Raw genomic sequence first — 25,493 nt, forward strand, 5'->3', positions numbered from 1 at the left:
AAAGGGGGAAGAAAGCTGGCTTAAACAGAAGTTGAAGCTATGCCATTTTACACCAGCTAATGCTGTAGCTCATGGCTATTGTAGTGCTAACAGCAATGGGGCTACTGCTTCTCCACTCATTAAGACACAGCGTTTTTAATATGTTTTCTCTGTAATGCTTTCATCTTAAGGATAAATGTGCTTGCTTAGAAAGGGCTGGATGGTAACATATAAATGTGGGAAATGATGCTGTTTATAGCCTCTGAAGAAAAAGCAAAGCGCAGACTCTGGTCATGTAGGCTGTCTGGCTAGCTGGGAATAACACAGTGTAGTGAAGGAACTGTGCACCCTGGAAAAACCCCAGTCAGCAGGGATAGAGACAGGGGTCTCTGTCCAAGAGAGGTGACAGCTGGGGAACCGGAAGTTTGAAGGAAGGAAGGAAGATACAGGTGCTGTTGACCTGAACTTGACTCGCACTTTTGAAAATCCCATCTTTAGACATACAAGGTTAGACATCTACAATTAAATTTTTTTTTATCAAGACAGTTCCCAAACGAAACAACTTTTTTAAAGACACAGTCAGGGAAAAATGTTTTTCAAATATTTTCCCTTTGGAAAAGAAAATGTTTAGTGCTAATTTAAACTAAGAATTAAAGATTGGAGCATTCTTAATTTTGGTCAATAACTATAATAATTCCAGACAGTGTTTTCTTCTTTGATCTATTCAACTGAATTACCTGTACCTGCAAACACCTAAGCACATCAAAAACAAGGAGTCATTGTGGCACCTTAGAGACTAACAAATTTATTTGGGCATAAGCTTTCACAGGCTAGAACCCACTTCATCAGACGCATGGAGTGAAAACTACAGTAAACAGAATATATAGTCTAGCATATGAAAAGATGGGAGTTGCCTTACCAAGTGGGGGAGTCAGTGCTAACAAGCCAATTCAGTTAAGGTGCAAGTGGCCTGTTCTCAACAGTTGACAAGATGGGGTGCATACAAAGGAAGAGAAAATTACTTTTGTAGTGCTAACGAGGCCAAAGCAATCAAAGTGGCCCATTTCCAACAGTTGACAAGAAGGTGTGAGTATCAGCAGAGGGAAAATTATCTTTTGTAGTGACCCATCCACTCCCAATCTTTATTCAGGCCTAATTTGATGGTGTCCAGTTTGCAAATTAATTCCAGTTCTGCAATTTCTCGTTGGAGTATGTTTTTGAAGTTTTTTTTGTTGAAGAATTGCCACTTTTACTTCTGTTATTGAGTGTCCAGGAAGACTGAAGTGTTCTCCTGCTGGTTTTTGAATATTACAATTCTTGATGTCTGATTTGTGTCCATTTATTCTTTTGCGTAGAGACTGTCCGGTTTGGCCAATGTACATGGCAGAAGGGTATTGCTGCCACATGATGACATATATCTCATTGGTTTGGCCAATGTACATGGCAGAGGGGGATTGCTGGCACATGATGGAGGCTAAAATTTGGATATTTTAAATAACATATTCTTTCTTTCTGTTACTCAATATTTTATGATCTAACTTGTTTCCACTATAAATGCTGTTTGTTTCTATTGCGCACTGATACTAATGTTAATGTTTATAACGTTTTTCAGTTTATTGGGGAAGAAAAACAAAACAAACCTCACTTTAAGGCTTGATTCTGAGTCACCCTAAGGCTTGTTTGCACCACTCTGGCAGTGTAAATGAGAATTGGTCCCATTACTTTAGCGATTCAGATTGTGAAACCCATGTGCAATCTCCATCTTGTAGCACTTATTTCATTTCACAATGGTGTAAGTCACACAGGAAACCTGAATGTCAGACATCCAGTCTTCACAATGTGTGTTTTGGGCTTCATAGAAAAGTTGCCTGTGTCTCAGCAGAGTGTGAGAGTGACACATAATCATAACAAATAGGGGACTCCTGGGTCATCCAGCCTGACCTCCTGCCCCCCGGAATCCCACAGGACTATGCCCTTCTGCATTCCCACATCAAATCCAAACTCTCTAGAATCTCCCTCCCTCACGGGGTACTCAGCCACCTCCCCAGGGAAGTCTGTTCTACTATTTCCGTTGCTTTGGCTGTTACAAACTTTGCCTCAATATCGTAAGACCTGACTGTGGCAGCTATTAATAGCTATGGCTCAGAGTTGCACTGCCCTAGCAGGAGTAGTGGGAATCTCTGTGGCCCAGAAAAATACAATGCCTGCTAGATCTCCCTGGGAAACAGGGTGACACACCTGAACTCTGTCTTCTTGGAGGATGCAAGTGTGCAGAATGCCCTTTCTGATCCCAGGCTAACCAGCTCCTTTCTTCCTTCTCTCTTAATTTAGGAGATCCTTGAACCCCAAGGAGTTCTAAAAAGGTGCAATCCCTACACTGAGAAGAGTGCAGGGCCTATAAAGGTTCCTTGCCCCTATGGAGAAGACAGAAAAGCCAGCACGCATATTGCATCCTCCCTTTACCTTGTGCAGCCACAAAACCTGTCTCCTTCCCTGAACTTGTCTTTGTGCCATATACTATCCTCCTAGGACTATACAAACAAGATTCCAGGAATAGTATAAAAGTCTCACATGCCTGGAGCTAGAATTCAAGATGTGACGGAAGGTCTGCTGAGATTGATCAAGCCCTCGGACCGCTATCCCTTCCTACTTCTCCATGTGGGCACCAGTGATACTGCCAAGAATGACCTTGAGTGGGTCACTGCAGACTATGTGGCTCTGGGAAGAAGGATAAAGGAGTTTCAGGTGCAAGTCATGTTCTCATCCATCTTCCCTGTTGAAGAAAAAGGCCCAGGTAGGGACCATCAAATTGTAGAAGTAAATGAGGGGCTTCAGAGAGAGGGCTTTGGATTCTTTGACCATGACATGTTGTTCCAGGAATAAGGATTGCCAGGAAGAGATGGGATCCTTCTAACGAAGAGAGGGAAGAGCATCTTCACAGGCAGGCTTGTCAATCTAGTGAGGAGGGCTTTATATTAGGTTCACCATGGGATGGAGACCTAAGCCCTGAGATAAGTGGGGAAGTGGGATAGCGGAAGGAAACATAAGGAGGAGGGTACAAGAGAGAAAGCCTCCTGATTCATACTGAGAAAGTAGGGCAATCAGTTAGTTATCTTAGGTGCATATTGCAAGAAGCCTGGGGAACAAGCAGGAAGAATTGGAAGTTCTGGCACAATCAAGGAACTATGGTGTGATTGTAATAATAGAAACTTGGTGGGGTAACTCACATGACCGGAGCACTGTTATGGATGGGTATAAACTGTTCAGGAAGAACAGGTGGAGGAGAAAAGGTGGAGGAGTTGCATTATATGTAAGTTGCTCAGAGCTCCAGTATGAAACTGGAGAAAAGCATGTTGAGAATCTTTGGGTTAAGTTTAGAGGCAAGTGCAACAAAGGTGATGTCGTGATGGGCATCTGCTATAGATCACCACATCAGGAGGATGAGGTAAACAAGGCTTTCTACAGACAACTAACTGAATTTTCCAGATCACAGGCTGTGGTATTCATGAGAGACTTCAATTACCCTGACATCTGCTCAGAGAGCAATACAGCAATGCACAATCCAGGAAGTTTTTCTGGGGGGAGTATTGGGAAGAACTTCCTGGTACAAGTGCTGGAGAACCAAGTAGAAGCCAAGTTCCTCTTGACCTGCTGCTCACACACAGGGAAGAATTAGTAGGAGAAATAGAAATGGGTGACAACTTGGGCAACAGTGATCATGAGATGATTGATTTCAGGATCCACACAAAAGGAAAAAAAAGGACAGCAGCAGAATATGGACCCTGGACTTGAGAAAAGCAGATTTTGACTCCTCCAGGGACTGAATGGGCAGGATCTTCTGGAAAGGTAATATGAGGGAGAAAGGAGTCCAGGAGAGCTGGCAATGTTTTGAAGAAGCCTTATTGAGGGTGCAGAAAGACATCATTCCGATGTGCAGAAACAATAGTAAATATGGCTGGCAACCAGCTTGACTTATCAGAGCAATCTTTGGTGAACTTAAACACAAAAAGGAAGCTTATAGTAAGTGGAAACTTGGACAGATGACTAGGGAGAAGTATAAAAGTATTGCTCTAGCATACAGGGGTGTAATCAGGAAGGCCAAAGCACAGTTGGAGTTGCAGCTAATAAGGGATGTGGGGGGCAACAAGAAGGGTTTCTACAGGTATGTCAGCAAGAAAAAGTAGGTCAGGGAAAGTGTGGGACCCTTACTCAACGTGGGAGGCAACCTAGTGACAGATGATGTGGAAAAAGCTGAAGTACTCAATACTTTTTTTGCCTCAGTCTTCCCAGACAAGATTTGGTCAGCACAGTATGAGGAGAAGCTGCACAAACCTCAGTTATGAAAGAGCAGATTAAGCACCATTTAGAAAAGTTGGACACACACAAGTACATTGGGCCAGATCTAACGCATCCGAGGAAGTTGGCTGATGTGATGGCAGAGCCATTGGCCATTATCTCTGAAAGCTTGTGGCGACCAGGGAGGTCTCAGATGATTGTAAAAAGGCAAATATAGTGCCCATCTGTAAAAAAGGGAAGAAGGAGAATCCGGGGAACTACAGACCAGTGTCAGTCTCACCTCAGTCTCTGGAAAAATCATGGAGCAGGTCCTCAAGGAATCCATTTTGAAGCACTTGGAGGAGAGGAAGGTGATCGGGAACAGTCAACATCGAGTCACCAAGGGCAAGTCATGCCTAACCAAGTTGATTGCCTTCTATGATGAGATAACTGGCTCTGTGGATATGGGGAAAGTGGTGGCTATGATGTATCTTGACTTTAGCAAAGCTTTTGATATGGTTTCCCACAGTATTCTTGCCAACATGTTAAAAAAATATGGATTGGATGAATGGATTATAAGTGTATAGAAAACTAGCTAGATTGTCAGACTCAACCGGTAGTGATCAATGGCTCACTGTCTAATTGGCAGCCGGTATCAAGCAGAGTGCCCCAAGGGTCGGTCCTGAGTCCGGTTTTATTCAACATGTTCATTAATGATCTGGATGATGGAATGGATTGCACCCTCAACAAGTCCGAGGATGACACTGAACTGAGGGGAGAGGTAGATATGCTGGAAGATAGGGATAGAATTCAGAGTGACCTAGACAAATTGGAAGACTGGGCCAAAATAAATCTGATGAGGTTCAACAAGGACAAGTGCAGAGTCCTGAACTTAGGAAGGAAGAATCTATGCACTGCCACAGGCTCGGGACCTACTGGCTAAGCAGCATTTCTGCAGAAAAGGATCTGGGGATTACAATGGACGAGAAATGGGATATGAGTCAACAGTGTGCCCTTGTTCCCAAGAAGGTTAATGGCATATTGGGCTGCATTATTAGGAACATTGCCAGCAGATTGAGGAAAGTGATTTTTCCTGTCTATTTGGCACTGGTGAGACCACATCTGGAGTACTGCATCCAGTTTTGGGCCCTCCCACTACAGAAAGGATATGGATAAAGTGGAGAGAGTCCAGCGGAAGGAAACAAAAATGATTGGGGGCTGGGGCACACGACTTATTAGGAGAGGCTGAGGAAAATGGTTTTATTTAATCTGAAGAAGATAAGAATGAGGGGAGATTTCATAGCAGCCTTCAACTACCTGAAGGGGGGTTCCACCGAGGATGGAGCTAGGCTGTTTTCAGTGGTGGTAGATGACAGAACAAGGAGTAATGTTCTCAAGTTGCAGTGGGGGAGGTCTAGGTTGGATATTAGGAAAAACTATTTCACTAGGAGGGTGGTGAAGCCTTGGAATGGGTTACCTTGGGAGCTGGTGGAATCTCCATCCTTAGAGGTTTTTGAGGCCTGTCTTGACAAAGCCCTGGCTGGGATTATTCCATTGGGCTTGGTCCTGTTTTGAGCAGCGGGTTGGACTAGATGAACTCTTGAAGTCTCTTCCAACCCTAATCTTCTATGATGCTATGATTCTATGATTTTATGCCAGAGAAAAAAACAGTGGTTGGCCCCAATCCCTGCAGTATTCCTTGCTCTTTCTGACTTGAGGTGATAGAAACTAGATGCCAGATGCTCAGATGGTGCAAACTGGACATCAGTGATCAATGCACTGATTTAAGCAGCCAAGGATCTGGGGTCAAGTATCTGGACTTAGGGCTTCTGCATGTTACTCAGAGCTCTAACTCCTGGGCATTGTATTCAGTGTCTGGAGTACTCTCAGAACACTGTGGCAAGAGACAAGAACTGAGAATTGGTCCCAAACCCACTGCTGGGCAGTGCAGAGTGCTAATCTCTACCACATGTAGCTGGTAACAGGAGAACACGCTTAGGATACTGTGAAAATCCTGTATTTACTCCTTCATGTGAATCCTGAACCTGCAGTTCTCCAGAAACAAGTTGCCTCTTTAAAAACCAAACCACAGAATTTACACAGACAGGGCTGTGTTTTCTTCAGCCGGTGCAAAGAGAAATAAGTGGAGGGCAGATAGGCGAGAAGGGAGGCAGAGGAAGAAAGAAAGAGGGACAATTTCTCGGTCAAAAGGGAACATTTTTCTTTCGCAACATCCTGTTATAGGAAGTTCTGGGCTCTCTGTTCTGATATCCGGGTTGCCTCATTTGTATTGCATTAAAAAGGAGCCCTCTCTAAAACAGCAGATCTTTTTCATCACTCAATAGCTGCAGAACCTCAAACATGCTATAATTTTTTGACTTGAAATATAAGCTTTACTCTTGACCAGCTATGACAGAAGAAATAACATATGCAGATCTGGAATTTAATAAATCTTATGCACTGGAAAATATCCCAACACCTGCTGCTCCTGAGGAAAAAGGTACAATTTCTATGGGGCTTTTTAGTTGTGCTTAAAGTAGCTGGGTTGAGAAGTGCTCTCAATCTAATCTTAGGCAGAATGGGCCAAATTCACTCCTTTAACTTCATCCTTCTCAGCAGAGTCACACCAGTGGTGAATTTGTCCTGTTTTATTGTGATTAGTGCAGAAGCATGCACAGTGCTGTTCAAAGCATGGAGGGAAATGTTCCTCCCTGTATCATTTTATTATAGAGGGAACCAATCCTGCGAACACTAATTGCTGAAAGTAATACTTTTACCATGAGTATTCCTATTGACTTTCACAGGACTACCCATGGGAGTGAGCAGTGTGAAAGGTAGTAAGTGTTTGAGAATCAGGCTCTAGAGCAGAGTCTGACAGTCTTGAGGACATATTGTGGCATCAGTTCATAATGAATTTGGTGGGGATTTCTGTAGAATCATCCATGGGATGATGTGACCCTAGGTTAGGATTTTACAGTTGCCAAACTCTGGTTCATGGGGAAACAAGAATCTTTGTTCTCTTTCATGTCTGACTGGCTTCAGGTTGCTTTTTTCTCATGGGAGATTGTAACATTTGGTGACAAATAACTTGCTTTCAGGAGATGGAGCATTTCTTGCATCTCCATGTGAGATGGTAAACACCGCCAGAGAAGGGGGAAACACTTGAATTTGTCATAGGACACTTTAAAAAAAAAACACTAAGAGCACCTTTGTAAGTGTAAGAAAAACATTCCTCAAAAAACAAACCTGATTCATGGATCCTTTTCCTGAAACAAACCAATGAGAGTTTCTTTAAATAAAACACTCACAAACCTGGTCTTTTGTTTGCTCTGGCTCCCTGACCTGTTCAGACCACAAACCTCCATTCTGTTCTCTGCAGCAGGATTTGCATTCAGCTAAGTGAATCAAACTGAAAATGACTTTTCCTTTTTTTGCTTAAATTTCTGAGGGCACCAGTTGTGATGCCTTTAGTCTTCAACTTGGGGCTGTACATTCTTAAGGAAAGTGTTAGTTTATTCTATCTTTACATACAGGCTAGTCCTCTGATATAAATTAGAGCAGTCTGAAGGCTACTCCAACTTGTGTCCGCAGCTAGTGACCATAAATGGTCATTATAGTAGTCGGGAACCTCCAGAGTTCAGGGAAGCCCTAGCTGTGCCTTCTTTTCCAGAGCCACTGCTTTACACCAGCCATAGGGAGGGGAGTTGACAGCAAAGCTGCTGCACTGGTATGATCCTCCTGGGCTAGCTATGCCACTGTATCCCAAAGGTGATGTGCATAGGTGTCACAGATAGGGTGACCAGATGTTCCAATTTTATCAGGATTGTCCCAATTATTAGGGATTTTGTCTTCGATAGGACTTTATTACACCTCTCATTTCCCCTCCCCTTGTCCTGATTTTTCATACTTGCTATCTGGTCACCCTAGTCACAACACAGAGAAGGATCTGGGCCAGCTAAGTATTGTAGTGCCAGCCTCGCCTGGAGAGAGAAAGAGAAAGAAAAAGAAAGAAATCCTGTTTCTTATACTGACCAATGTCAAGAGCTTTAAAGGAAGATTTAATACTCAGGCCCCAGGAAGATGTTGTAAGCAAGCACACAGATCTTTCAGTGCTCTCTGGACACATGGCGATTGCAGACAGCTTCTTGACAGCATCTTCTGAGAAAGGCTTTGCAACTAGAGTGACCAGGTGTCCCAGTTTTATAGGGTCAGTCCTGATTTTGGGGTGTTTTTCTTATATAGGCTCCTATTACTCCCCACCCCTGATTTTTCACGCTTGCTGTCTGGCCACCCTATTTGCAACTCTTTGGGTCTGTTCCCTCATTCCCAATCCAGTCTCCTCTGAGATTTAAAGTGAACTTCCTTCTCTTCAGCGTGCCCAAGAAAAGTAGTCCAACACCTAACATAACCACTTCCAGGAACTTGACCGTGTTGTGTCTTTCCAGCAGTCTAATTGCATTGAATTCAGTGGGGATAATCCCGCTTAGCACCAGTGCATGTTGGAGGAGAAGCAGAGCCATAGATATCTTTAATAAAAACAATATTTATTTTGCCTTGGGTAGAGAGTAAAAAGAAAAATTGCAAAGTAAACATAAGGGGCCAGATCCTCAGCTGTGCCAAAGCTCCATTCAGTGCAGCTAGAGGGGAGAAGATCAAAGGGAGTTTAAGCCACATTTCCTGTTTGCTAATCCTGAGGTCAGCTGGGGCTGTGTCATGGGGATTAACCCCTATCATCTGCAAGGTAAGGGAAAGAACCCCAATTAGTCAGCTCCACACCTGGGCATGATTAACTCACTGCCTCCTAGGTGGAGCTAGGCCTTATACGTAGACTGAGGGAGCTCACTTGGTGGAAAAGTTAGTAGAGAAGTCCTGGGGTAAGTTTTAAGAGACAGGGTACAATGGTGGAAGAATAATGTAGGAATGAGTTAGGCTTCTGCAGGGAAAGCCCTTGGTGAAGGCAAACAAGGGAACTACAGAGAAGTTGAGAGGAATGGAAAGACTATTAGTTTAAGGATCTGTTTGTCTTCCAGAGCAGCACAAACAACCTCAAGGAACTATTATGTGACCTGGCCAGAGGGCTGAGTTACAGAAGACCCAGAAAGAGGAGTAAGGAGAAGATGTTGTCTGGGACTGGCCATTTCAGCCAAAGAAGTAATTACCAGAGGTGGTATGATAGCCAAAGTCTTCTGTGATGCTGCATCTAGGTATCAGATGTGCTCTAGAGATGAAGAGACACACTTAGAGGCTGTCTCATCCTTCAGCATAATTTAGAGCAGCCTCAGGCCTGCTCTAAATTATGCCTAGTTACAACAGTGCCTAAGGGGCTCCTTCACAAGTCGTGATCATTGGAGTGCAGGGGCATTCTTGCCATGTCCCATTCCTCAGTCATGTCGCAGACACCTGCTTTATGTTATGGCTAGGTGGTATGGAGTTGGCTACTCCAGCTAGGGATTTCCCTACTATGGGGATTCCCACGTAGATGATTAAGTTGACTTTCTTCCTGTTTTGCACTGCCAGAGCAGCACCAAGCAAGCAGACAAGGGTGACAAGGCCCTGGCTCAATAAGGAGACTAGAAATATAGCTAGACTAAAAACACATGTGCAGTTAATTACATGGGATGTTGGCTAAGTAAGATGAAAACAGTTACATTTCAGAAAGCCCTTTTGTTTCTTTCCACTACAGCATGCTGTCTTTTTTCACAGGGCTAGGTTTTCTTTCAGAGCATGTGGGTCATGGGCCTGTCTACATTACAAAAACAGCCACATAGGGAGGCCCATTTACAACACTGGTTAAAACAGCATTCTATTTTGAAGTGAAGATGGGAACTAATCTGGATTTAACAGGGTCTTCAGTCTGTGCTCCAGCCTTGCTAATATGAACTGGGCATGCAGTTACTGTCCCATACACACTCCAAATTGGAACAAGATTGTAATTGGGGAGTTAACTCACCTGTAGCTAGAACTGGTCAAAACCTGGTGTCTCTATGCTGAGTTGAGTGGATCATTCCAATTTACTCCAGCAGAGGATCTGGTTCAAGTGTGTATTCAATCAAAGAGCACATAAAATTGAATTGTAACATCTTGGTTCTCTTCAAAAGGGTTTGACATCTTATTCCATTTGTGATGTCTGTGTAAACATACATTTCTGGGAGATGGAGATGTAAGTTAAAATCTTTAACATTGGATTTTTCTTTATTTCCTAGCTGTTATCAAATAAGATATTTAGTGGAACATTACATTGAACTCCCTGAAACAGATTAAAAGAACACAACTCGTATAATGCAGCAAAATAGCAACCTTCCTGAACCTAGCTGGTAAGGTGAGGAGGGAGGGGATAGCTCAGTGGTTTGAGCATTGACCTGCTAAACCCAGGGTTGTGAGCTCAATCCTTGAAGAGGCCATTTAGGGAACTGGGGTAAAATTCTGTCTGGGGATTGGCCCTGCTTCTAACAGGGGGTTGGACTAGATGACCTCCTAAGGTCCCCTCCAACCCTAACATTCTATGATCATGCCCTGAAGCATGAGGATCAATGGTCCTTGTAACTTTACCCTAGCTAGTGTCACAGCAGATCAGATTCTTTTTTCATATACATTTATAATCCTTTTTTTCTGTTTAGGAAATTCAACTCTAATTTTCTACCCTTTTGTTCACTCTTTACATCCTTTCTGTTGAAACCCAGCTTCTAAAATATTTTGTCATTACGAAGATTGTCATTTAAGAAGAACAAAAACCACTTATGGTGGTATCTGGAAAGACTAATGGTCTCTTGAAAGAGAGGGGGATGATGCATCATAGAAAGGGGAAGCAAGGAGGGACATGCCATTACTGGAGGAGAAAGAAGCAAATGGCTCTTTATTGGAGGAGATACCAATTCTGGAGTGGTGGATGAACTTCTTGTTTCCTCTGTAACCATGGTGTTCTCCAATAAGGAGAAGATACAAGAATTCAAGCCAAGTCTGAACTGTTATGTAATAATGCACAGGGGGCTTGATTCATCCTCGCATGTATAGACAGTGCAAATGACAACTTCCTTCACCAGCAAGGGCAGCTGCTGTGGCCTGTGAAGGGTTTTTCCTGGTTAGGGCAGGTAATGTTTCTAGCATTCATCTCTACATAGGGCTCAATAAGTGCTTTGCAGGCAGATTGCAGTGGGGATCCCACCTACTCTGAGGTCTGCGCTGACCATCCATAGCCCTTGCAGTGAAAGAGTGTCCCTTGGAACCTTGTGTAGCTGCAGCTCTTTCCAAGCAGACCTCCCACCACTCGGGATCAGAAACTGGCTCAATGTTCTTGTTTCCTCACATACCCACAAGAATTCCTAGAGCAGATCTTCTAGAAAAACATCCAGTCCTGATTTTAAAGTTGTCAGTGATAGAGAATTCATCTCAACCCTAGGTAAATTGTTCCTGTAGTTCACTGTGCTACCATTAAAAATGTATGTCTTATTCCTAGTCTGAGTTTGTCTAAAACTGGTAGCTGTATTAGTCTGTATCAGCAAAAACAATGAGTCTCTTTGTAGCACCTTAGAGACTAACAAATTTATTTGGGCATAAAAAGACTCCTTGTTTGATGAATCTGTCTAGTTTATCTTCCAACCATTGGATCATGTTCCTTTCTCTTCTAGATTGAAGAACCCATTATTAAATTTGTTCCACATATAGATAGTTACAGCCTAAAATCAAGTCCTTGTTAACCTCCTCTTTGTTAAGTTAAATAGATTGATTAAAGGAATGCTGCTCATTCTCCTGAATTTTTTTTTCTCTGAACTGTGGGCACTGGAACTAGACACAGCATTCCAGCATCAGTCTCACCAGCACCAAATAGAGATGTAAAATAACCTCCCTACTCTGACTTGAGATTCCTCTGTTTATGGTCCCAGAGTTGCATTAGCTCTTTTGGCCACAGAATCACACTGGTAGGTTGTGTTCAGCTGATCATCAACCAAGACTCCCAAACCCTTTTCAGATTCTCTGCTTCCCAAGACAAGAGTCCCTCATCATCAAAGTGTGCTCTGCATTCTTTGTTCCCAGATGTTACATTTAGCTTGTATCCAGTTTACTAAGCTATCTAGATCACTCTGAATCAGTGACCTGCCCTCTTCATTGTTTACTACTCCCCAAATTTTTGTTTCATCTGCAAACTTCATCAGTGATTTTTGTTTTCTTCCAGATCATCAATAAAAATGCTATATAGTTACATTTTGAGACCTATTTGTTAGCCAGTTGTTAATCTATTTAATGTGTGTCAATTTTATAATTCTACCTTTTTAACAAAATGCCATGTGGCACCAAGTCAAATGCCTTACAGAAGGCAAAGTGCATTATATATATCTTATTTTTTATCACTGAACTTGTAATCTCATAAAAAAAATAAAGTTTGACCATCTATTTTCCATAAACCTATGCTGATTTGCATTAATTATGTTAATGTCCTTTAGTTTATTATTGATCAAGTCCCATATGAGATAATCCATTATCTTGCCAAGAATTGATGGCAGGCTGATAGGTTTATAATTTTCTGGGTTTACTCTTTTTAGAAGTTGGCATAGCATTAGCTTGCTTCCACTTTTCTGGAACTTCCTCATTACTCTGAGACTTAATGAAATTTAACATAATGGTCCAGCAAGCTCCTCAGCCAGCTTTTTTAAAACTCTTGCATGCAAATTATCTGGACCTGCTGATTTAAAAATGTTCTAAATTTAGTAGCTTTCTTAACATTCTCCAGAGTTACTAGTGGAATGGAAAGAGTGCTATCACAACCATATGATGAGACTGCATCATTCATTTTCTTCCTCAAACACAAATATTTATTGAACACTTCTGCGTTTTTATTGATATTTGTACCATTTCCATCTAGCAATGGACCCATACCATTGTCAGGATTCATTTTTGTTCTACTATATTATAAAATTCCTTCTCGCTGTCCTTAACTCTGGTGCCATAAAATTTCTACTTGTGTCTCATGGCTTCATAGAAGATTAGGGTTGGAAAAGTGCTCATGAGATCTAGTCCAATGCCCTGCTCAAAGCAAGGCCAACATCAAATAAATCATCCCAGCCAGGGCTTTGACAAGCAAGGTCTTTAAAACCTCTAAGGAAGGAGACTCTCCCTAAGTAACCCATTCCAGTGCTTCATCACCCTCCTAGTGAAATCACTTTTCCTAATATCCAACCTATGCCTCTCACACTACTACGTGAGACCATTGCTCACTGTTCTATCATCTGCCGCAACTTAGAACAGCCTAGCTCCCTCTTTGGAACCCCCTCCTACAGGTAATTGAAGGCTGCTATCAAATACCCCTTCACTCGTCTCTCCTGCAGACTAAACAAGCCCAATTCCCTCAGCCTCTTCTCAAAAGTCATGTGTCCCAGCCCCCTAATCATTTTTGTTGCCCTCTGCTGGACTATCTCCAATTTGTCCACCACTTTGTGTAGTGGAGGCCCCAAAGCCGGATGTAATACTCCAGATGTGGCCTCACCAGTGCTGAATAGAGCGTGATAATCACTTCCTGTGATCTGCTGGCAATACTCCTACTAATACAGCCCAATATGCTGGTAGCCGCCTTGGCAACAAGGGCACACTGCTGACTCATATTCAGCTTCTTATCTACTGTAATCCCCCAGATCCTCTTCTGCAGAACTGCTGTTTAGCCAGTCAGTCCCCAGCCTATAGTAGTAAATGGGATTCTTCCATCGTAAGTGAAGGACTCCGCACTTTTCCTTGTTGAACCTCATCCGTTTTCTTTTGGCCCAATCCTTCAATTTGTCTAGGTCACTCAGGACCCTATTCCCTCCCCTCCAGTGTATCTACTTCTCTTCCCCCCACCCCTGCTTAGTATCATCTGCAAACTTGCTGAGGGTGCAATCCATCCCATAATCCAGATTGTTGAACAAAACCAGCCCCAAGACTGATCCCTGGGGCACTCTGCTTGATACTGGCTGCCAACTAGACATTGAGCCCGATAATCTAGCCAGCTTTCTACTTCACTATCAATTTTCTGGAATTCCTAACTTCTAATTGTGACAACCCAATGTAGAATCCAGATTAATGAGTAGCTGTGTCACTCCTGCCTTCTAACCTGGGTTGCCCTTTACAATGCTCTGCTGCTGTAGCTATGTGTGCAGGTGTGCTACAGTCAGCTAGCCACATCTTAATGATATTGCAGGGTGACCCCAGCACATCCTAGGCCTAGCTTTTTCCCTCAGAAATATGTTCTGTACTGCCCAGCTCTGTCCTAGAGAATACAAATTCATATACAGTCTATTTTGTTAAAAATTATATGCACAAATTGTTATCTCCAATGGAGTTTTCCCAGACATCTCAATTCTAGATAAAAAAAATAAAACACGTTTATTAACAAAGATTATAAGTGACTATACACAATGAGGCATAAGTCAGAAACAGTTACAAGAAAAATAGAGAAAACACTAGTGCCTAACTTAAAAAACTATGTTAAATTCAAAGCCAAGTTTCTGTCACCATTTGCTCCCAAAAGTTTGACTGGACAAACTTCTTAGGTCAAGGCCTCTTTCTTCTGTGTAATGGCTACTTCCATTGTTCCTTGTTCAGTGAAAGAGAGGAAGGAGAATGGGTGCCTTGGGGTGTCTGCCCTTTCACTTTCTAATCCTGTCGTCCCTTTGAGAAGAATTTCCAGCTGGGAGCAAGGCAACAGGCAGTCTCTGAAAGGGAACTCGATGCTATGTCTTTGCTAAAATGAAGATTATTTGCCCCTGCCCCCGTTCCTGGCAAAGAATGGCCACTTAGTGGGCAATGGTCCACTAGTCTTGTTTACAGCTGGCTGAGGTTTCAGCTTGTCCTTTGTCTCTAAGGAACTAGTTTGCCCACTCCTCAGACTTCCCTGGAAAAGATACTTTTAGTCATGATCTCATCTTATGTTTATAACTTCACTTTGCCATGATATTGATCAAAAAAGAGTTTTTAAATTTCTGACATTACCGCCAATGTTATGAATATGGCATAGCTAAAATATTTTATGCAAGATGGGTCATGTGAGGTATCACTGGAAAGGTTATTTACTGCATATGATTACATGCATACAAATTGGGTATCATTTCTGTATCTGAAGTTAGAAATATTGATGTAATTTTAACTGTTTTCAACTGGGGGAATGTCCACCAGACGGTATGCAAACAGCCTGGATGGGCCATTAGGAAGGACAATAGGATTTTGTAGATACTAATTTCCCTCCTTTCTGAGAAGTCTCCAGGGATGTTGCTTTGACACTTCAGGGTCATGTGATTATGTCACCTGCTACAGGATTCCATCTGGAAATGATGGAACTTTTCCATGGGAAGGAGGTGGGGGTCAACTTGGGAAACAAAGGATTTCTGCCATATGCAAATCCTATTTAAGGCTGGGGAGTGACTTAATCTAGTCTCTTCTCCACTGCCTCTCCACCCAAGAAGGAAGACTACTGAAAACATCTGAAGAAACAAAGCAACTAAGCTGGGGGAGGTAAGGGCTGAGCCCAGGGGAGAAAGGTCAGCCCGTGGAGAGTTAAGCTACAAGCAGTGCAGTTTACCTTCAAGAAACTCTGCAACCTGCATAAAACAACATTTAGTGAGAAATTACTATGTATAGCCAATTTCTTTAATGTATTAAGCCTATTTTGCATGTTTTGTTTTATTTGCTAAGTAATCTGCTTTGTTCTGTTTCCTATCTCTTATAGTCACTTAAAATTTACCTTTTGTGGTTAATAAACTTGTTTTTATTTATTCTAAAACACAGTTTATGCAATTCATAATGGAAGGGGCAAATTTCATTTCTACATTGAAGGAGAGGGAGAATTTCATGAGCTTACGCTGTATAGATCTCTCTACAGCACACAATATAATTTTGGGTTTAAACTCCAGAGGGCATGTGAACCACAGTGCTGGTATATTCCCTAACTTGAGTCTTCCCACACAAAACTGATTGCAGACACTGTGTGATTCTACACCTGGGTGTGTCCCTGTGTGTATGCGCACGCACACGCACCAGGACAGGGTGAGGTAGCCCAGGTGAATGGAATGGGTGGGCTCAGAGGGACCCCAACACATCAGGTGGCACCCCAGAAGGGGGGTCCAATCTGTCAGTCTCACAAGGTATACTTAGTATAAACCTTATTACAATACTGTGTAGGGTGTGAACACAGAGATACATTTTCACAATGATTTATATTCATTACTATCTGTTTCCCCTTTATTCCAATGTGTGTGTGTGTGGTATTATAGCCCAGAATGGCATTTTAACCAGCATAGCCTTATCTGTCAGAGTGACTTTTTGGGCATCTAGTTAAGTGTTAAGATTCCCTATTTTCATTCACGTTTTTCAAATTAAATTCTTCCTTCCACCTGATTTGGCTCATAATTGTTTACAGCTTTGTGAAATTGGCCCTGTTAAAGCACTAAGTGTGTGTGAATATATTTATTTATTTTACTGGTCTGGACTTCATTCTGCTGTTCCTCCAGGGCTGCTCTCTTCATCTTCCACATGGCGTCTGGCTGCCTTGACTTTCCTCACACTGTGCTTGGCATTGCTACTAGGGATGTTAGCCCTTGGGATTGTGTGTAAGTATCAATGTTTTATTAACTAATTTGGTGCTTGTAAAAGATGCCAGATTGATATCCATCCTTTCTAGTCTGAAGTTGATGATTTAATTGTTGCAAAGACACAGCATGGGTAATGAAATGCACATTTTCCAGACAGATACTCATGAATTAATGGACTGTTACCTTGGCTCTGCTCCAGAGTAGTATTAATGCTACAAGTGACAGTCTCTGTAGCCCATTCACTCCTTAGCCTTTTTGCTTAAATTGTCAAAGAGAAGCCTTCTTGTGCTAGTTATGGTGATGTTTTTTGTGATGTGGAAACATCTCCCATTAGGAACTGGAGAGACATCCACTAATACCATACACTTCTCAAGAGATATGTCTTTTGGTTAATACTGATCTGCATTGGATACACATTGGTGACAAAAAGGTAAAAGGCTCTATTTTTAATAGAAAAAAATTACACTAAATCTGTGATGTCACTTCTAATTATTACTACATGAAATAAGGCACAACATTTAAACCAGATGAATGGAATTGCTAAAATTAAGAGGACAAAGACAGGAATACTTTTGATTTGTAAATTATCAGAATGGAAAATGCTTTTGTGAATTTCAGTTTCTCAGGTTTCCAGTGACTTCCAGAAACAAATTGAGAACCTCACGAGGAACCAGGAAACTCTTCAAATGAATTTTTCAAAAAGACTGCAAGACATGAAAAATCATTTGTGTCTTAAAGGAGAGGAAAATAATGAGAATAATGGTAAATATGATTGTTATGCAAATAGACTCCTGTCTTTTATTCCAGAATAGATAAAGTTGGGCAATGGTTGTACAATTCCCCCATCCGATTCTCATAACATCTCTATTCATTAACTCTGCCCTTGCATTGAAAGGGACACAACTAAGTGTGTGCAGTTAGTGGGGAGGTGAGATAGAAGAGAATTCCTCCTTCATGATCCAGTCAATCTTTTTCTTATGCTGAAATTGCTAAGAAAGCAGATAATTGATGCCAGTTATTGTGATGCTTTTGCGAGGTTGACATTTGCCTTGTAATAACTGGATTTTTGCTAACCAACTGATTTCACATGGGCCATAGAACAGCATCAGATGGTAACTGTTCACTTGAGATGTTGCTTAGTGGTCTGCAGAACAGTGTGAAGGATTAAGGTTCAATTTTCATTCAGTCTCTCTGGGACTGGGAGAGGATAGTGAATTGCAAAAGAAGCAGCATGTTCAGTCAGTGGGGAAGCAAGAGTACTTCATGTGATTCAGCATTGAACTACGCAATGTTTTTAGTGAATAGTAAATGTCCAAAGTGGTGAGCAAAATTATTTGGAACTTTGGATAGGATTCCACCAAATAAAAAATTAGGAAAATTCAACTAAATCAAAATGGTTCATTTGAACCATTTCAACATTTAGTTACTAAATATACTTTAATTTTGAAATTTTTTTTCATTTGACTCGTGAATTTGTTTCAGTGAGAGTTCTATACTGATTTGAAAATTACTGAACTTTTTTGTAGACTTTTTTTTTGCTTCAGATGCTGAGCCACGCCTCCCCACACACAATTATTTACTTAGATCTTTTCAGTGGTGCCCTCTTTAATCAATTAAGGAGCAATATTGATGGCGTCTATCGTGAATTCACTATGGAACCTCCAGGGTGGAACTGGGGAGTTGGGTTTCAAGCAAGTAAAAAAATAAGCAGGGGTGAAAAGATCAGATTGTGGTGCCTAGAACCCTGGAGAAGTGGGGTAAATGTCCTATTTATGAACTTCAGATACTGGCTCTATTGCCCAATGGAGGTTAGTGGTCTAAGATATGGGAAGTCAAAGCTAAGGGCTTATTGGGCCAACATGGTGAAGGGACATCAGCTTTCATGCCAGCAGCACACAAGGGAGTGATGTAGCCTGCACCATGTCTGACCACCCTGGAGGTAGTGTTCCAGTAGAGGGTGCGTGAGACTCAAATTGATAACTTTCAGAACTGTAATCCCACACAACCCAGCAACCGCAGCTCCCACATGGGAAGAAGGACTGAAAATAATGTTATAAATAGATCGGTAAACACAATGGTTCTCCAGTGGAAACCATGGAAAAGCTTTGGTTTTGAAAAGGACAACTGAGTTCTATTTTCACCAAGTCTGCTTTTGATCATGTTAGGAGAGCAGTATAGCTGTCCCACTTTCACATGCTCCTAGTAATGTGCCACCTCTCTGAAAAGGGCTCTAGCACTTGTGGGCAGGAATGGATTTTTCTAGTCCAGCATCATTTGTGGGAGAAAGATGTTTGACAAAGCAGAGGCTACTTTCATAAGAAGGATTTGTGTGAAACTGCTTGTTGGTGAAACAGAGTAAGTGTAATTTTCCAGAATTATGCAGAAGGAATAGCTGGGAGTGTGCTCGGGGGTGGTGGGGAAAGGCAGGTCTGTTTGTAGAGGTAGAGTTTGGAAAGCAATTATGGAAGGCTGGGATCCCTCCTGGGGCAGTGTAAAGATTGCAGTGTGGTGTCTGTATTGTAAAGTGGTTGCTCTCATGGTGAGGTGACTCTCTGGGTTGAGGAGTAGAAGGTATTCACTGTTAGGTGCTCTGACTTTTCATCTCCTTGCTTCTGCAGTTTTGCTTTAGATATGTTATGTAGTGATCATACTTAACAGATAGCATAGGACCGGGTTCTCCTTTACACTGCCAGGGCAGCCATTTACACTCTCTTTAAGGCCCATTACACTTCCACAGGGGTAAAAGGGCCCTTACATAAAGGACACTCAGGCCAATAGTTATTTTATCAATTGAGATGTGAACAGGCTTGTTCCAGGTAGTTCATAACCTTGTCAATCCCCATTCTGTAGCCATTGCAGGTCATGCATCTGACAAAGCGGGTATTCACCCACAAAAGCTTATACTCTGTTAGTCTTTAAGATGCTACAGGACTCATTGTTGCTTATTGCAGGATTGTTCACTAAACTATATTGCTGCTGACTGGAAGCAGATTTCAAGACCTGGTAGGTCAGTTTCCCATTGGATGAGAAATAAATGACAAAGAGTCTGCATATTTCCTTAGTGCAATTGTTTGGTTCACACTATCTACGTCCAGAATGGAGGTGCTCACAACAGGATGCAGGCAATCCATGCTTTCAGGAATCTGAGCCCACACACTAATGCCTGGTTCCCAGGAGGTAGCCCTGCCCCAGGAATGGACTTTAATTTCAGAGATTAAGAAAAAGAGCAAACTCTCTAGCTGCTTGTAATAGCTGTCAGAAAGAAACTCCCTCAACCCTAACTGCATAGTATTTCTTCAAAGACTGCACCCTGCTCATATGTTGAGGAAAATAACTTGTAAGATTATGTGTAGCAGATGTGTTGGTGACTCGTGATAACATTCTCTACTGCAGGGGTTTTAATTTCTCAACAATGAAAAATCCACCACTCCTCAATGGAGATCATGACATACATTAATAGAATTGAAACTTGGCAGCTCGTTTCACGCAAGCTAGTGAGAGTCTCCAGTTTGGCGCACAGACGATTAGCGTCACATCCATTACAACTCTGCAACATCTATGCCCACTCAAACTCACTCAAACTTCAGATCCTGTATTCTCTGCTGAAATGCTTGTGATGAGAAATAGAGACAATTTCTTTCTTTTGTAGGACCCAGTTGTACACTCTGCCCTGCAAACTGGCAATGGATGAGAGGTGACACCTGTTTCTACGTTTCAGTGAAGAAGAGGTCATGGATAGAGAGCCAGAAATTCTGTTCCTTACAGAATTCTACCCTTCTCATACTAAAAGACAGGGATAAGCTGGTATGGTCCCTATCGCAGCCTGTTTTATTTTCTCTCTATGTAATTTTTTCAGAAGCCCCTAAAAGACTAATTACATTTTGATTACAATGGGTCCATTGCCTTATTATCCCGAGTGTCTATTCTTTGCTTCTGGCAGTAAGTGCTAATGGTTATTTATCCAGTGACTAACATATGAACTGCCAGAAGCAAAGAATAGAGACACATCTCTCAGATCCTGCTGTGATTATGAACAATGGGTTTTCCACCAGGGGGTACTGCCTTTTGGGCACTTTAAGGAGCAGGGTCGATCAGTGCTAGGGAGATAACATTTTTCCTGCCCTTGTGAGTGCTAGCGGGATTCAAGGGAAGGATTTTCATACTTTCATAGAGCTGGATTCACCATGGTTCTGAAATTTGTGCCTTCATTTACACTGGGATAAAATGGCCATCAAATGCCAGCATTCTGATCTGCTGGGTGTTACACTCACTTTACCCTGGTGTAAATAACACAAGGTGCAGGAAAATAGGGAACCAGACCCCTATCTCCTATTGCAAGGCATATGTTGTGAGGACTGGATAAGGTTGGGTTGCTAAAAAGGGTAAGTTACACATTTTGTTACTTTTCTTCTGACTCCACATTAACTATAATTTGTTTCATTAACAAGACCTCACTTTCCTTCTTTGTACAACATTACACAGGAAATGCCTTTTCAGCATCTATTAAATGCATACACAACCACCAAGTACATCTTCATTATACAAAAAGTCCCTTATTCCCTCTCTCTCCACTTGCACGGAGACTTTCTAATGGAAAACTCTTCCTTAAACAGTCTCTCAGATAACATCTATTGAATGTCTGGGGGCAGATAGGGGAGAGTCTTCTTTAGGTGGGAACTCTCAGATCTTCAGTTCTGTCACTAAATTCTGATCCTGCATTTGCTTAAGAGAAAACAAAATAGACATACACTAAGGAGGAAAGAGAAAAGAGTAGGAAAAGATAGGGGAGAGAGCTTCTGTCTCTGCTTCACTGGTTAGGTATTGGAAGACCACTGGCACTGCTATGGCCCATGACCCTGCTAGACACTCCTGGACTTCAGCTTCAATTCCCTGGCTCAGGGAAATATCTGACTAGGTCGTCATTTTTTCAGGGAGCAAAATGTCCTGGTTGGCTAAACCAGGCTCTTTAGGAGACATAAGGAAGAACAGAGAATAAGACTGAAATGGAAATTGCATATGAAGAAAGGAAACAGCAAGAACATTTGGAGCATCTCTCAGGAATGGCTCAGGACACAGTCATGGAGATAGTCAGACATCTCATCTGGCTCAATCAAATCATATTTTGAAATCAGTGTAAAGGCCTAATGGGATAGTAAAGCTCTACATTCAAATATCTTAGCCTATCTGCTGTCACTTAGTTAGATGCCTGAAGGTTCAGAGAGGCACCTAGATGGATTTTAAAAGTACCTAGACACCTAACTGCCATTGATTTTAGTGGGATCTAGGAACTTTAAAATCCTACTGGGTGATTATCTACATCTTTAGGCACCTAAATACCTTTCCCTGGTGCTAGAGGTGACTCTTACATCTGTCCTGCAATAGTTCATTGGTCTGAGACACTTGAACAGTCCTGTAATGCAGATCAGGAAGGGTGGATGCTGTGCCACTGGCCAGAATCTCTCCTGTCACTGATACACATTAGTTATTTTTTTAACATGCATAAATTATGAAAGATAAAAACTTGAGTTCCTTTTGTAAATAATGTTGTGATTTCCTCACAGAACCATGTACCTGCAAGAGACACAAGCCAATATTACTGGATTGGTTTACATAAATCCAGAAATAACAGCTGGTATTGGGAGGATGGCTCAGCTCTTTTGCCAGTGAAAGAAAATCGGTGAGTTTTAAATATTTAGGACCAAATTGAAGCCTGCCCTGGGTGCTTGTGCAGAGGAGGGAGATAGTGCCTGTGCTATCTGTCTGCATTGTGACCAGCGCACAGGAGCAATATCAGCCTCTGTGGACCTGCTAATCTCTGTTCTGTGTGGGTGAGGAGGGAGTGGACAAGAAGTAGTGGCAAGCTAGGCCTTGCTCCTCTATACGCTGCCTGGTACAGCTCAGCTGACCTGGAGGGGAAAGTAATCTGAACCAGTTGTAGGGCAGGTGCAGATTACTTACCTCACGGAAACTGGTGAATACACCGCACCCCGAATACACGCACAGAGTGCCCATCTCAAGACATAATAAAATGATGCTTTATTTTCTAGGATTGACTTATATGAATACTATAACTGTGCCTACCTATATGGAGAGAGAATTAGTAACGACTATTGCACAGTGAACAAATTCTGGATCTGTGAGAAAGCAGCTGTCAAACTAAGGTACAGTGACATCACCAAATGGAAATAACATATATTGTACATTGTTTTTCAGACTTCTCAAAATGGGGATTCCAATGAGCATTTCATTAGACACTAACCCAGAACTTCCTGTTTCTTTTCTCCCTGGGTTTCAGTTATGACAATCAAGACGCTATAATTGGAGAATCTTACAAGTTACTTTTAAAAAATAAGCTATTATCAGCATCAAAGTACTACTGCTGATAACCACTTATAATGGACAAAGCCTAGGAGTCAGTTCTGAAATGTGTAACAGATGCCAAATTGAATCTAAGAACTTCAGGCATACCAATGAATCAGAGAAACTAGACATAAAGACGTGTCAGGTCACATGTTGTCACTAGAAGCCAGGGCATGATGCTTCTGAACACTAGATTCTCTAGGGCCTGGATGCACAAAAGGAGTTAGGTATGGCTCAGTGTCACAGCACCTAACTTTTTGGTGCCCAGAAAACCACTGCAATTCCCAAAGTCTGAGATAGGTGTCTAGGTCCTTATTCAAAGTATGGGGAGAGACAGGCACCTCAGAATGGGACTCACAAAAGCCAGCACCCTAGGCAGGGAACTGCCTAAGCTAGCTCATGGGAGATGCTGAGGAGAGATGTGGGTAAGCCCCACCCTTCTCATAGAAACAGGCTCCTAAGTGCAGGTTGCAGGGAGGTGCCCAACCCTGCTACTTATCCTTGGCTAGAAACCCTCTTTGGTGTTAGGCACCTATGCCATGTTTGCAAAGAGCCCAGGGAGGGGTACGGCTTCCCTTCTATCTTTCAGCCCAGTGGCTAGGGTACTCAAATGGGATGAGGGAGATACCCAGTTCAAGTCCTCCTCCACCAAGGGGGAGGAGTTTTAATAAGGATTTCTCACATCCAGGGCCACCTGGGGTGCAAGTGGAGCTATTTTCCCCAGGCTCTGGGTCCCACAGTGGCCCCCACAAGAATATAGTATTCTATAGTATTGCAACTTTTTTTATGGAAGGGGCCTCCCAAAATTGCTTTTCGCCAGGCCCCCTGAATCCTCTGGGCAGCCCTGCTCACATGTCAGGTGAGTAGAGGTCAGGACCCCTACTCCAGAGTCCAATGGTTGCTTCCTTTATCTCTTCTAATGCAGAGAATGTGATGGGCAGAGAGTGTGAGTGATCCCTTGGGGTGTGTGTTCCTCCTTTTTATAGTTTCAGTCCTGCCTCTTGAACACCATTTCCAGCTGAGACCCAGGAGTCAAAGGCTCTATGTTGAAGGATATTCTCTGGTGCTTTTTCACCTATTTGAACTTTCTTTGTTTCCCTTTCCAGTTTGACTCTGTTTACTGCATAAATGCAAATTAAGGCAAGCACACATTCCTTTCTTTGTTTAGGACAGACCTAACTTCTGCCTGGGCAAGGCTGTGTGGTTTGGAACATGTGTTAATAAAAGATTCCCCTCTAATAATACGTTAACTTTACATGCAGTGTTACCACACATTTTACTAGGCTAACACTGATCAGCAAATTTTGGGTTTTCAGATAATGCCTTACAAGGCATACTTTTTACAAAGATTATTACAATAGTGTGTACGGTGTGAATACAGGTGTATACTCTGTCAAACTCTTCTCTAAACTTTTTCCAGTTCCACGACATCTAAAAAAAGATGAGCAAAATAGAACTGGATACAGAAATCAAAGTTGTGGGTGGACCATGGATTTATACAGTGGCATGATATTTTCTGTCTTATTTTCAATCCCTTTCCTAATAGTTGCTAACATTCTGTTAACCATTTTGACCACTGCTTCACATTAATATGGAGTTTTCAGAGAACTATCCAGAATAATTCCCAGATCTCTCTCTTGGATGGCAACAGCTAATTTAGAACCTAGCATTATAAAAGTGCAGTTGGGATTATTTTGCATTTACCAGTGTGAGTTTCATCTGCTATTTTGTTGCCCAGTCACCTAATTTTGAGAGATCCTTTTGTAACTCTTTGCAGTTTCCTTTGGATTTAACTGTCTTGAGAAATCTTGTTTTATCTGCAAATTTTGCCACCTCACTATTTACCCCTTTTTTTTCCAGATCACTCATAAATATGTTGAACAGCACTGGTCACAGTTCAGATCCATGGGGGACCCTGCTATTTATACCTCTCCATAGTGAAAAATGGCCATTTATTCCTATCTTTTGTTTCTTATCTATTGGCTAGTCACTAATTCATGAGAGGACTGTGCCAGGATCTCCTCTGGTGCCCTTTTTAAGGACTGGTATTACAGTAGCTACTTTCCAGCCATTTGGTACAGAGGGTTCTTTCAGCAGTAGTAGTTCTGCAATTTCATATTTGCATGAACTCACCTGAAGGACCCAATCAGGCATGCAGTCCCTGAACACGACTACCAGATCACGCCCCACATGTGACTTAGGGAAGCCAAATGCCTATCTGCTCCTGGTTTATGAATCACTTCAGTGCTGAGGTGGGAGACAGGTTTCCAGATGCTCAGTGAGGCAGCAGCATGCAGGGCCAGAGACAGAAACATAAGCATCTTAGGA

General features: G+C 42.2%; 1 protein-coding gene across 1 annotated transcript; it reads left to right on the forward strand.

The window, feature by feature from the left end:
• The first annotated feature begins 6,591 nt into the window (after positions 1 to 6,591).
• Positions 6,592 to 22,994, forward strand: LOC116837075 (C-type lectin domain family 12 member B-like). The gene is made up of 6 exons (XM_032801226.2): positions 6,592 to 6,754; positions 16,725 to 16,823; positions 17,424 to 17,567; positions 20,455 to 20,609; positions 22,367 to 22,482; positions 22,853 to 22,994. The coding sequence occupies exons 1-6, from the start codon at positions 6,664 to 6,666 to the stop codon at positions 22,992 to 22,994; spliced, it is 747 nt and encodes a 248-aa protein (XP_032657117.2). The 5' UTR covers positions 6,592 to 6,663.
• The last annotated feature ends 2,499 nt before the right edge of the window (positions 22,995 to 25,493 follow it).

This window comes from Chelonoidis abingdonii, chromosome 1, assembly GCF_003597395.2.
Source record: "Chelonoidis abingdonii isolate Lonesome George chromosome 1, CheloAbing_2.0, whole genome shotgun sequence".
NCBI classification, from domain to species: Eukaryota; Metazoa; Chordata; order Testudines; family Testudinidae; genus Chelonoidis; species Chelonoidis abingdonii.